The sequence below is a fragment of the Urocampus carinirostris genome, chromosome 1 (genome assembly GCF_059441175.1).
Source record: "Urocampus carinirostris isolate Australia breed hairy pipefish chromosome 1, RoL_Ucar_1.0, whole genome shotgun sequence".
NCBI classification, from domain to species: Eukaryota; Metazoa; Chordata; class Actinopteri; order Syngnathiformes; family Syngnathidae; genus Urocampus; species Urocampus carinirostris.
In genome coordinates, this window is record NC_142349.1 from 74,537,002 (window position 1) to 74,548,698 (window position 11,697).

The 11,697-nt window shown below is 44.9% G+C and overlaps 1 protein-coding gene across 1 annotated transcript in view; it reads left to right on the forward strand.

Annotated features, from left to right (window-relative positions):
• Positions 1–11,230, forward strand: part of LOC148376869 (uncharacterized) — a 29,191-nt gene extending 17,961 nt beyond the window's left edge. The window contains exons 3-5 of the mRNA XM_088353062.1: positions 224–658; positions 6,859–7,131; positions 11,115–11,230. Coding sequence (XP_088209188.1) covers positions 224–658; positions 6,859–7,131; positions 11,115–11,230 — 824 coding nt within the window. The remainder of the gene's footprint in view (positions 1–223; positions 659–6,858; positions 7,132–11,114) is intronic.
• Positions 11,231–11,697: the final 467 nt, after the last annotated feature.

Consider the following 11,697-nt stretch of genomic DNA (forward strand, 5'->3'; position numbering starts at 1 on the left):
AGCACTTTGTGTTCCTAAATGACAATATTCAGTAGAGAGCAATGATATTTATGTTTTTGTTTTACACATTTTAATTGAGGTTCTGTCTTGTTTCTGTCTTCATTGGTTAGAATTATTACATGAATGCGGTCGATATATTTATACATTTAGTCATTTATCAGCTTCCGTATAATGTCGTATATTTTAACTAATACGCAACCTATGTGTGTCTTGTGTCCCACAGATGTCAGTGAAGTATTCCTGCCTCCTGTCTGGCAGGAATCAGAGTTTCCTGACATTAAAAAGGAGGAGGAGGATGTGGAGCCCGTTTGTGTTAAAGAGGAGGAACTTTTCACAGAGTTTCCGGTGACTGAGACTTGTTTAACTACTGGAAATCAGGTAAAAGATGAAGAAAACTGGCAGGAGCCTCCAAGCAGCAGCTTGGATCTACACGTAAAAACTGATGATGACGACACGTCCGACTCTGCGCACAATGATGGCGCCGAACAGTCAGAAGGTGATAAAACATGTTCTCAGTGTGGGAAAACGTTTCGGTTCAGGTATCGTTTGACGATGCATATGAGAATCCACACTGGTGAGAAGCCTTTTTCCTGCTCAGTGTGCGGTCAAAACTTCAGCCGGAAAGCAAGTTTGAAAATCCACGCTACTACCCACACGGGTGAGAAACCTTTTTCCTGCTCTCTTTGTGGTAAATCTTTCACCCAGAAATCAAACCTAAAGAATCACGCTATAACCCACACTGGTGAGAAGCCTTTTTCCTGCATAGTTTGTGGTCAAAAATTCAGCCACAAAGTAAGTTTGAAAAACCATGCTACAACCCACACTGGTGAGAAGGCTTTCTCCTGCTCAATTTGTGGTGCAAACTTCAGAAAGAAGACAAACTTAAAATCGCACACAAGAACCCACACTGGCGAGAAGCCTTTCTCCTGCTCGTTTTGTGGTAAAACATTCAGCCAGATATCAAACCTAAACAATCACACAAGAGTCCACACTGGTGAGAAGCCTTTTTCCTGCTCAGTTTGTGGTCAAAAATTCAGCCACAAAGTAAGTTTGAAAAACCACGCTACAACCCACACTGGTGAGAAGCCTTTCTCCTGCTCATTTTGTGGTGAATCATTCAGCCAGAAAGATCATTTTAAAAGACATACAAGAACCCACACTGGTGAGAAGCCTTTCTCCTGCTCGTTTTGTGGTAAATCATTCAGCCGGAGAGAACTCTTACAAAAACACACAACAATCCACACTGGGGAGAAGCCCTTCTCCTGCTCGTTTTGTAATAAATCATTCAGCCGGAAAGATCACTTTAAAACACACACAAAAAGCCACACTGACGAGAAGCTTTCTCCTTGCTCAGCTTCAATCTAAGATTCTAATGTCAAGCCAGAGCTCAGGATCATACGTGTGCTGGAGAAAATGGCATCGGTCACTCTGCTTGATATGAGATCATTTCTTTTGCATTTATTTAAAACTCTACCGCTGAATGTACAGATTTGTCGACTCTTCATGTCATATCAATTCAATAACATATCTCTCTCTACACACACAAACGCACACTGTGTGTGTCAGTTTTTTCGCTGTATATGAAACATGTTAAATGTTTTGATAACACTTGACTTGACTTGCGTTGATTCTTAGAGCATGTTTTTTAGCTATACGTTTGAAGCCTGAAATGTGGCAAAATGACAAAGTTGTTCAGGCTAAAATTACATATTCTGTAACAGTAACTACAATATCCATTTAATTTTAACTATTGATTTCTCTTCTGAAGTACTTTCTTAATACCTTTTATTTATGCCTAGTTATCCTGACCATTTTTCTTTTTGAGGTCTATTACGTGTTTATCCTGGAGTGTCACGTCTAATCTCTTTGTAAATGTTCCTTATGTTTTTATCAATAACAATAAAGACATTTTTATTTGTGGATGCATGCATTGTATCCATGTTATTATTTGTCGAGTTGACAAAATTAAGATGACCTTTTCCAAGATTCATTTGAAATCTGAATGTGATTGAATTAACCCACAATATGTATACAGACGCTGCTCCAAATCCTCCTTTTTGACGGAAGGGAACTTTTGTTTCCTGTTGCCAAGATGATTATCTTCACTTATATCTGCAAACCTGATGATAGCTAAACAAAATAAATCATTGTAAGGTCTGCGGCATTGAAAGGGTTTGACGTGCGGGGTACGGTCTATTATGCTCCTCTGCTGCTTTCAAACTTGGCAGGTGTGGTCCGGAGCCCTGCACAGGGTGCACCATTTCAACAATGGGGTCCCCAGTACAGCCCAGTGTGTTGCTCCCTAAGTCTAACACACTCTGCGCTTGCAAAAAGTCCAGACCCAATATGCAGTGGTCTTCTACTGCCGCAACCCACACCTTGCAGTCCACTGTGAGTCCCCCAACCTGCATGGTTACAACCACTATTCCAAGCATGGGAGCTAATTCACTAGTCACTGTCAGCAGCTCAACCAGGTTCCAACTGTGTCCCGGCTAGTACTACGTCGTGTTTCACGAGTGTTGCAGTTAAGCCAGTGTCGACCAGGGCTGTGTATGGCACCTCTGCTAGGGTGATGGGGACATGTCAAAAGTTCCCTGCATGGGTCCAGCCCACCACCCTCACGGACTCTGCGCCGTCGCCTGCTTCCGGACGATGTAGAGGTCCGGTCTCCCGGCTGTGCAGTCTGGTTCCGTTGGCAGGGAACAGGGTGGGTTGGAAAAGACGGGGTGGGGCCTCAATCGCACCCTCTACAAAAACCCTGAAGCTTTCCCTGAACACCAGCATACTTGGGGCACTCCGCTTTCATGTGGCCCAGTTGTCCACATGTCCAACACACAGGGAGGCCCAATGAGGGCAGGCATTGTCACGTTTTGATTGCAATGACACAGCTCTGATCAGTTCAGTCAATTCAGCAGCCCAGGCTGGCTTCTCTTGACCCAGGCTCTTAGGTACCACAGTTCTCGCAAGTGGCGCACCCCCACCAGTATTACTTCCAACCACAACTCCCAGAGCTTCCCTCAGGCGCCTCTTGCAGACTTCAGGGGGGGCGCAAGCTGTGTTTGTTTGGAAAGCTCTCTGGGGAATATGGCCCGTAAGAACTGGTCTCTGGCTCGCTCATCTTGCACGTCAGTGGGCTTGTGGGCATTGCTTTTTTTTCCCAAAGTCCCAATGTCATTAGCAGGCTCCGCAGCTCACCTTGTCATTTCTGTTTGTTTGCCAGTTCCGTACGCTAACAGTTCAAATTGGGCATGGAAAGCCTTCAGGTCTGCCTCACTGGAGAATTTCGGCAACTCAACATGCCGTAGGTTTCTCAGGGTGCAGCCATCTTTTTTACCTTCTGGCTTCGTTGCTTTTCCTACGTGTGCTTCCGCGCCGGCTGGCTCATCCACGTTTCACGAGCCGAATCTGGCATTAGCCGCCATCCTCCTGACCATTCGGGTCACATGCTCCACTGTACGGTCGTCCACTCGCCGCGGTGTGCAAGCATGATCACTGTTAACTTCCTTCCTCTTGATTTTCCAGTGAGCATCGGCCCCATCCCCTCACGCTGAGTTTGTCAGCTCCATGGTAGTCGCGGGACTGAGGTCAAGTCGTTTTTTTACTTCTGACACTTTAGGCTAAAGGCTAAATACTATTTCAAAAAACTTCCGGTAACACATCTTCTTATGCCTTGTACCCCAGAAGTCTCCCAGGAAAAATGAATTGGTCTGTCAAGAACTGTCCTCTTATGGTTCAGATCCTACCTCTCAGATAGGACGCACTGTGTTAGATATGGCGAAATGACATCTGAGCCCTTTCTTTAGTGTTACCTGTGGTGTTCCGCAGGGTTCAGTGCTTGGCCCCCTTCTTTTCAGCATTTACATGCTTCCATTAGGTGATATTATTCGCAAGTATAATATCAGTTTCCTTTGCTACGCAGATGACACTCAACTATATCTTCCGTTGGAGGAATCTGCCACACTAAATTGTGGACATTTGGAGGCTTGCCTCACTGAGATAAGAGTGGATGTCAGTCAATTTATTGCGTCTTAACTCTGAAAAGACCAAAATGTTAGTTATTGGTCCATCTAAATGCCGTGACTTATTCTCAAAAACTGCTGTGAACATTGACAAATGTCACATCACACAGAGTGACTCGGTTAAAAATTTGGGTGTCATATTTGACCCCGATCTGTCCTTTCAAACACACGTGAAGAAAATTACTAGAACTGCTTTCTTCCATCTTCGCAACATTGCTAAAATTCGTCCTATGCTGTCTCAGTCGGATGTGGAGATTATAATTCATGTGTTTGTTACCTCCCGTTTCGATTACTCTCTGGTCTCCCGAAGTCCAAAATCAAGAGCCTTCAGATGGTAAAAAAATGCTGCAGCGAGGCTTTTAACTAGGACAAGAAAGTCCGATCACATTACGCCGATGTTGGCTAACCTGCATTGGCTCCCTGTTAGCCTAAGATGTGATTTCAAGTTTCTCTTGGTATGATACAAAATCATACATGGACTTGCCCCCTCATATCTTTCAGATTTTATTTCCCCCTATGTTCCGGTCCGAAGCCTTTGTTCTGAAAGCGCTGGTCTACTGGTGATCCCAAGAGCCAAGAAGTGTTCCGCAGGTTCAAGAGCGTTCATCTGTGGAATGCTCTTCCCCCTGAGATCCGATCTGCAACCTCAGTGGAAAAGTTTAAAACACACTTCTATTCTATAGCATATGAATAACTTATATTTTTTGTTGACAATATTTCTGTACTATTTGTACTTGGAACATCCATTGCAGCCTGGTCATTCTGAAAGGGGGATTACCACATGTGCGGTCCCTTCTCAAGGTTTCTTCATTTTCCTCATGTTGAGGTTTTTGAGTTTTTCCCTGCCCTTATGTTGGTTTCAGATCAGGGGATGGTGTCATAATAGTCTGAAATAATAGTCTGCGCGATAACCTGTGCAGCCTTTTGAGACTCTTTGTGATTAAGGGCTATACAAATAAAAATGACTCTACTTGACTTAAAAACGGTTTCTCCGTGTGTCACTCTCAGCCGGGCCGGGTAGAGCAGGCAGAATCTGATACAGGGGCTTGCTTGACGCCATTAAACGTAGCTCTTTTTGGTGAGCGCTGCGCTGACATCCTGGTAGATCCTAACCGTGGTACCTTGGAAAATAAGCTCATGATTTCTGGCCCAGTGCAGTGCAGCCTCCTTTTTGTTGAAAGTAGGAGAAGCAGACCTTAAACATAAGGGGGAGATGATCCCTGACTGGTGCTGAAAGTTAGAGAACGGTGCGCTATCTCCAACTCAGGCGGTGTAGAAAAAACTTTTGGCCCCATCATCTACATCCAAACCTCTGACACTTTACAGGGTCCTTGGCGTCTTTACTGGCCTCAGCGATGTTCAATATACGGATATTAGACCTCTCAAGGTCGTCACAGGGGTCCAGCAGCGATTGATTTGGCTCTGGAGCTTCTTGCTGGCGGACTCCGCAATTGCTAGTCGATCAAAGTTGTCCCCCGCGAAGGTGAGACGTGTTTGGAATGAGGACACTGTTGACTGCAGCGAGTCAATTGTATCTTGCACCGGTCTCATGGTTGCTCGATTTAGGCTGGAGACATCTTCCTTGAGTGAGGCTCTCTGTTTGGCAAAATAAATTCAGCCGACAGTTGATCCATAGGCGCCGCTACAGCCGCAGGTTTTGCGATGAATCAGTGGCTCCAGCGGGCTTTGCTAATCTGGTGTTTGTAGATTAGCTGGTTTCGCTGGTTTAGACGTACTGATCGTCACTGAGCCTCAGAGGCAGTTCAACTGAATCAAACAAGCAAATCTGTGTTGAATTTCGAATCAAAATCTTGGCATTATGGTAAATGGTCTGCATTTATATAGCGCTTTTCAAGTCACCCAAAGCGCTTTACCATGTGCTTCACACTTACCTATTCACACACACTCACACACCAATAGCGGCCGTGCAACCATGCTGCCAACATCCTTTTGGGGGCATTAGGGATTCAGTGTCTTGCCCAAGGACACTTCGACATATAACACGGAGGGCCCGGGAATCGAACCTGCGACCTCTTGATCCCAAGACGAGCACTCTACCTCCTGAGCACATCTTGGGTGCTATCCTGGTTTCCGCACGCAAACGTGACACCTGTATTTCTAACTGCACCTATATGGTATGAGAATTCGTTCTCCAACAACACAGCAATGTGGAACTGTGAGATGGTATGATGCTAGGGGGCGATAGAGCACCAAAGAGATGGATGCCATCCGAGAAGAAGAGAAGAACCACACGTCATTGCTGCCATTGTCTCCGGCTCATTAGCGTTTCGCTCCAGTCTTTTGCAGAATAAACCGCAATCTAACTGTATTTAATATCCTAAAGGTTCAAGGGTGGCTAAAATGTGCGAGAGGTGGAAAGGAAATTTGAAAGAGGAGCTTCAAGATGACAACGAGCGAGAAGATCGACGGCTAAACCAAGTTAGCATTAGCAAGGAGCTACCATTCGTGTTGAACAGAGCAGGTCGATCAGTTTTATTTCCTTAATACTTTTATATTACTTCTGTTAGATTGGATGGCCAATGAATTCCCAACATAGATATGTACACATTTATGTTGTGTATCGAAATCATACCCGAGGATGAACGCAAAGCCAATCTTGATTCAATTATACGCATCATTATGACCGGCAAGTCTGTACAATCATGGATTTCCTTCTAGAAAGAGAAGACTAACATTTAAAACCTCTTTCACAAGCTCTATAGATTGGCCCAAAGTAAAATAATACAAGGACTGTTAAATCTTGGGATTCAAAATTTTCAGGACTTTTGGAAGAGTACATATTATGTCGTATATTTTAAATGTGTCTTGTGTCCCACAGATGTCGGTGAAGAATTCCTGCCTCCTGTCCAGCAGGAACCAGAGTTTCCCGACATTAAAAAGGAGGAGGAGGATGTGGAGCCCGTTTGTGTTAAAGAGGAGGGACATTTCACAGAGTTTCCGGTGACTGAGACCTTTTTAACTCCTGGGAGTCAGGTAAAAGATGAAGAAAACTGGCAGGAGCCTCTAAGCAGCGTCTCCCATCATCACGTGAAAATTGATGACGAGGACACGTCCGACTCTGCACACACTGATGGCGCCAATCAGTCAGAAGGTGATGAAAAATGTTCTCAGTGTGGGAAAACCTTTAAACTCAAGTATCATTTGAAGTTGCATATGGTCATTCACACTGGTGAGAAGCCTTTCTCTCGCTCAGTTTGCAGTAAAAAAAATCTCCATGAAAAAACTTTAAAAATACACACAAAAACCCACACTGGTGAGAAGCCTTTTTCCTGCTCAGTCTGCGGTCAAAGATTCAGCCATAAAGGAACCTTAAAAAGACACACAAGAACCCACACTGAGAAGCCTTTTTCCTGTTCAACCTGTGGTGAAAATTTCAGAAAGAAGGCAAACTTAACATCGCACACAAGAACCCACACTGGCGAGAAGCCCTTCTCCTGCTCATTTTGTGGTAAAACATTCAGCCAGGAAGTTCACTTAAAAGAACACACAAGAACCCACACTGGCGAGAAGCCTTTTTCCTGCTCCATTTGTGGTAAATCATTCAGCCGGAAAGAAATGTTAAAAACACACACAAGAACCCACACTGGGGAGAAGCCCTTCTCCTGCTCGTTTTGTGGTAAATCATTCAACCAGAGAAATCACTTTAGAACACACACAAGAACCCACACTGGTGAGAAGCCCTTCTTGTGCTCGTTTTGTGGTAAATCATTCAGCCAGCAAGTTCACTTAAAAACACACACAAGAACCCACACTGGTGAGAAGCCCTTCTCCTGCTCATTTTGTGGTAAAACATTCAGCCAGGAAGTTCACTTAAAAGAACACACAAGAACCCACACTGGCGAGAAGCCCTTCTCCTGTTCGTTTTGTGGTAAATCGTTCAGCCTGAAGGGATACTTAAACACACACACAAGAACCCACACTGGGGAGAAGCCCTTCTCCTGCTCGTTTTGTGGTAAATCATTTAGCCGGATAGAACTCCTTAAAAAACACAAAACAATCCATACTGGCGAGAAACCTTTTTCTTGCTCAGCTTCAATATAAGATTCTAATGTCAAGCCAGAGCTCAGGATCTCACGTGTGCTGGAGAAAATTGCATCCGTCACTCTGCTTGTTATGATATCATTTCGTGCATTTACATTTAAAACTGTGCTGCTGGATGTACTGTTTTGTGTCATATCAATTCAATAACATATCTCTCTATATACATACACTATGTGTGTCCGTTTTTTCGCTGTAGATGAAACTGAAAATGTTAAATGTTTTGATACAACTTGACTTGTCTCACATTGTGTTGATTCTTACAACAGGTTTTCTGTTTTTTAGCTTTACGTTTGAAGCCTGAAATGTGGCAAAATGACAAAGGTTTATGGGGCAAAATTTCGCAAGGCACTGTACATTTAAATATTCTGTATCACCAACTATAATATCCATTTATTTTCAACTATTGATTTCTGTTCTGAAGTACTTTCTTAATAACTTTTATTTATGTTTAGTTATCCTGACCTTAACTTATTTTTCTTTTTGAAGTCTTTATTAGGTGTTTATCCTAGAGTGTCACGTCTAATCTCTTTTAAAATGTTCCCCATGTTTATATCAATGACAATAAAGACATCTTTATATTGTGGATGATTATTTGTTGAGTTGACAAAATTAAGATGACCTTTTCCAAGATTCATTTGAAATCTGAATGTGATTGAATGAACCCACAATATGTATACAGACGCTGCCCTACTTAAGAACGAGATGGTTCCAGATGATCGTTTGTAAGTTGAATTTGTTCGTAAATTGCTGATTGATTGATTATTGCTCCAGCGAAGGTGGGGGGGTCCCGTCCCTGTGCGTTGAGCTGACCAGATGAACCAGGTTTTTCCAATGCTGGCGGTCTTGTGCCAGCTGTTCTGCATCCTCTACAGCAACTCCGTAATGTTGGAGGTCGCCCGCAACGACGTCGAGCCATCGAGTGCGGGGTTTCCCTCGTGGTCGTCTCCAGCCTGTGGCCTTTGGGTCAAACTGGAGAATGGCTCGTGTCGGATGGTCTGGTGGTAAATGAAGGACATGGCCAAACCAGCGGGTGCGGCGTTGTGCGACCAGGGAAGATGCTCGGGGTTAGTGCGGGCTCTGAGCTCTTTATTGGACACTCGCTGGGGCCACTTAATGTTCTCGGTGGTTCTGAGAGCCCTGCTATCAAAACCGTCGATTCTTGTGGCCAGGGTGTCGTTCAGGGGCCATGTTTCTGAGCCATAAAGCAGGATAGGGAGTACGGCGAGGTTGTAAATGCGGAGCTTCGTCTTGCGTGCGATGGTCTGCTGCCGCCAGAGTGGTTTCCAGAGAGACTGCAGAGCAGATGCTGCCAGGGCTCTTCTGCGGAGAATCTCTGGTTTTAGGTCCCCATTGTCTGTCACCGTGGACCCCAGATACACAAAGCTCTTGACAGGCTCTACGAGGTCGCTACCAATTTAGATGGGAGGTGGATCTGGTCCATCACCGACATACATGAACTTGGTTTTCGTCCAACTCACTTGGAGGCCAAGCCGCGCTGCCTCTTCGCTGTAAATGCCCAGAGCGTCTCTCAGCTGGCTGTAGGAAGTGCTGAGCATGATGGTGTCGTCAGCATACTCCAGGTCAGTCAGGTGGTAGTTGCCGAAAGACACTCCGGGGATGCGCTCACTAACCCTGAACATCAGATGGTCGATGATGCAATTAGAAAGGTCGCTTCAGTGCTATATTTTGTATGGAAAGTATGTCTAAGGATTATATTAGTAACCTGTATTGTTCTGAAACTGAAAAATAAACGTTTAATGAAATAACATGCTCTATAACGCAAAACATTTTTATGCATCATTATGACCGGCAAGTCTGTACAATCATGGATTTCCTTCTAGAACAGACCTGGGCACTCCGGTCCTGGAGGGCCATACGTCCTGCCAGATTTTGAAGTTTGCTCTTCTTTAACTCAGGTGATACAAATTATAACCTCGTTAGCAAGCTAGCAAGTGCTCGTTAACGATACTGGTGATTGGAATCACCTGTATTGGATCAGAGAAACCTCAAAAATCATGCAGAACATACGGCCCTCCAGGACCGGAGTTCCCAGGTCTGTTCTAGAAAGACATCACTAACATTTAAAACCTCTTTCACAATCTCTATAAATTGGCCCAAAGTAAAAAAATACAACAAGGACTGTCAACTCTTGGGATTCAAAATTTTCAGGACTTTTGGAGGAGTGCAGATCAGGGTGTGTATGCAGGCAACGGAACGCTCTAAACTACAAAAATGATGTGATTTACATGAATAGAATAGAATCGAATCTAGCATAGCGCTAGTTAGCTCTAGCACTACAGTCTCCGCACCTGTGGTTACAGGCTCACTAATCACCTGTGACCTGGCCTGCACTAGTGTATCCTGTCATGAAAGGCTTGAACAATACTATATATTTTTAGAAAGAGTGAGAGCATCTTTCCAGTGAGGGTGAAGGCCGTCTTAAGCAGGTCAGGTCGGCCCCAAAAGGCAGGCCAGTTATCCACAGACCTAAATCCCTACTGACTACAAAGACTTGCCAGCCACCGGTTGAGCGAGACTCGTCTGTTAAACCTCTCATCATTTCCTCTCGCAGGCAAGGGGCCAGAGACAATTACTCGATGCCGACTCATCTTTCTGGCGAGATTACAGGTCCTAGCAATATTTTTTTGTAATCTCAGATTGCCTCATTTTAGTATCATTAGAGCCTTCGTGAATAACTATATCGGTGTAGCTAGCCCTGTCCTGGTGTCTAGGTTTGCATGTCAGTTCTCTCAAATTAGCCTCAATGTTGGGTGCTCTGGCCCCAGAAATACACATACGTAGCTAGGTTGCTAAGCTTAATGTTACGAGTGATGGAGTCACCTATAACTAGGGTGCGGGAGCCAGTAGACCGGGGTGGTGTGGGACTAGCTGGGGGCTGAATTTATTATGTATCTGGATTGGCTCACCACGGTTAGCAAGGCGTTTAGGGCTAATCCTTACTGGACTTGCAGTACAACCCTTGCTAGCAGTGGTGTCCGCGGCGCCTAACATTTTCCTTCTAAACTGCTGTAGCTCGTGGACACGTCCCTCTAGAAGGGCAACCTGCCTACGGAAGCAGGAGCAACCTTTACAACAACCCATACTTACTTGTGAGTAGTGGGAAGCCGAGCAGCGTCTTAGTGTCTTAGCAGCCGGGGGAGAGTTTGCTCTTTCACCGGCGATCGGCAGGAATACTAAATAGCTATTAATTGTATGCAACATTCAGGGGGAAAGAATGAAATTGGGAATAAATGGCATTTTTTTTAAAGTGAGCTATTTTTGGCACATTAAAACAGGATTGTATGCACAATGGGAGCAATACCTAAAAAATAATATAATATGACAGGGGCACCACGGCGGTGCAGTGATTAGCGCGTATGCGTAGTTCTTAGATCATGAAATCGAAGCTCCTGTGTGAAGTTTGCATGTTCTCTCCGTGCTTGCGTGGGTTTCCTCCGGGCACTCCGGTGTCCTAGATGTGAATGAACGAGTGTGTTGCCTGTCCCTGTGTGCCCTGCGACTGGCTGGCAACCAGTTCAGGGTGTCCCCTACCCACTGCCCGAAGATAGCTGGGATGGGCTCCAGCACCCCCGCGACCCTACTGAGGATAAGCGGT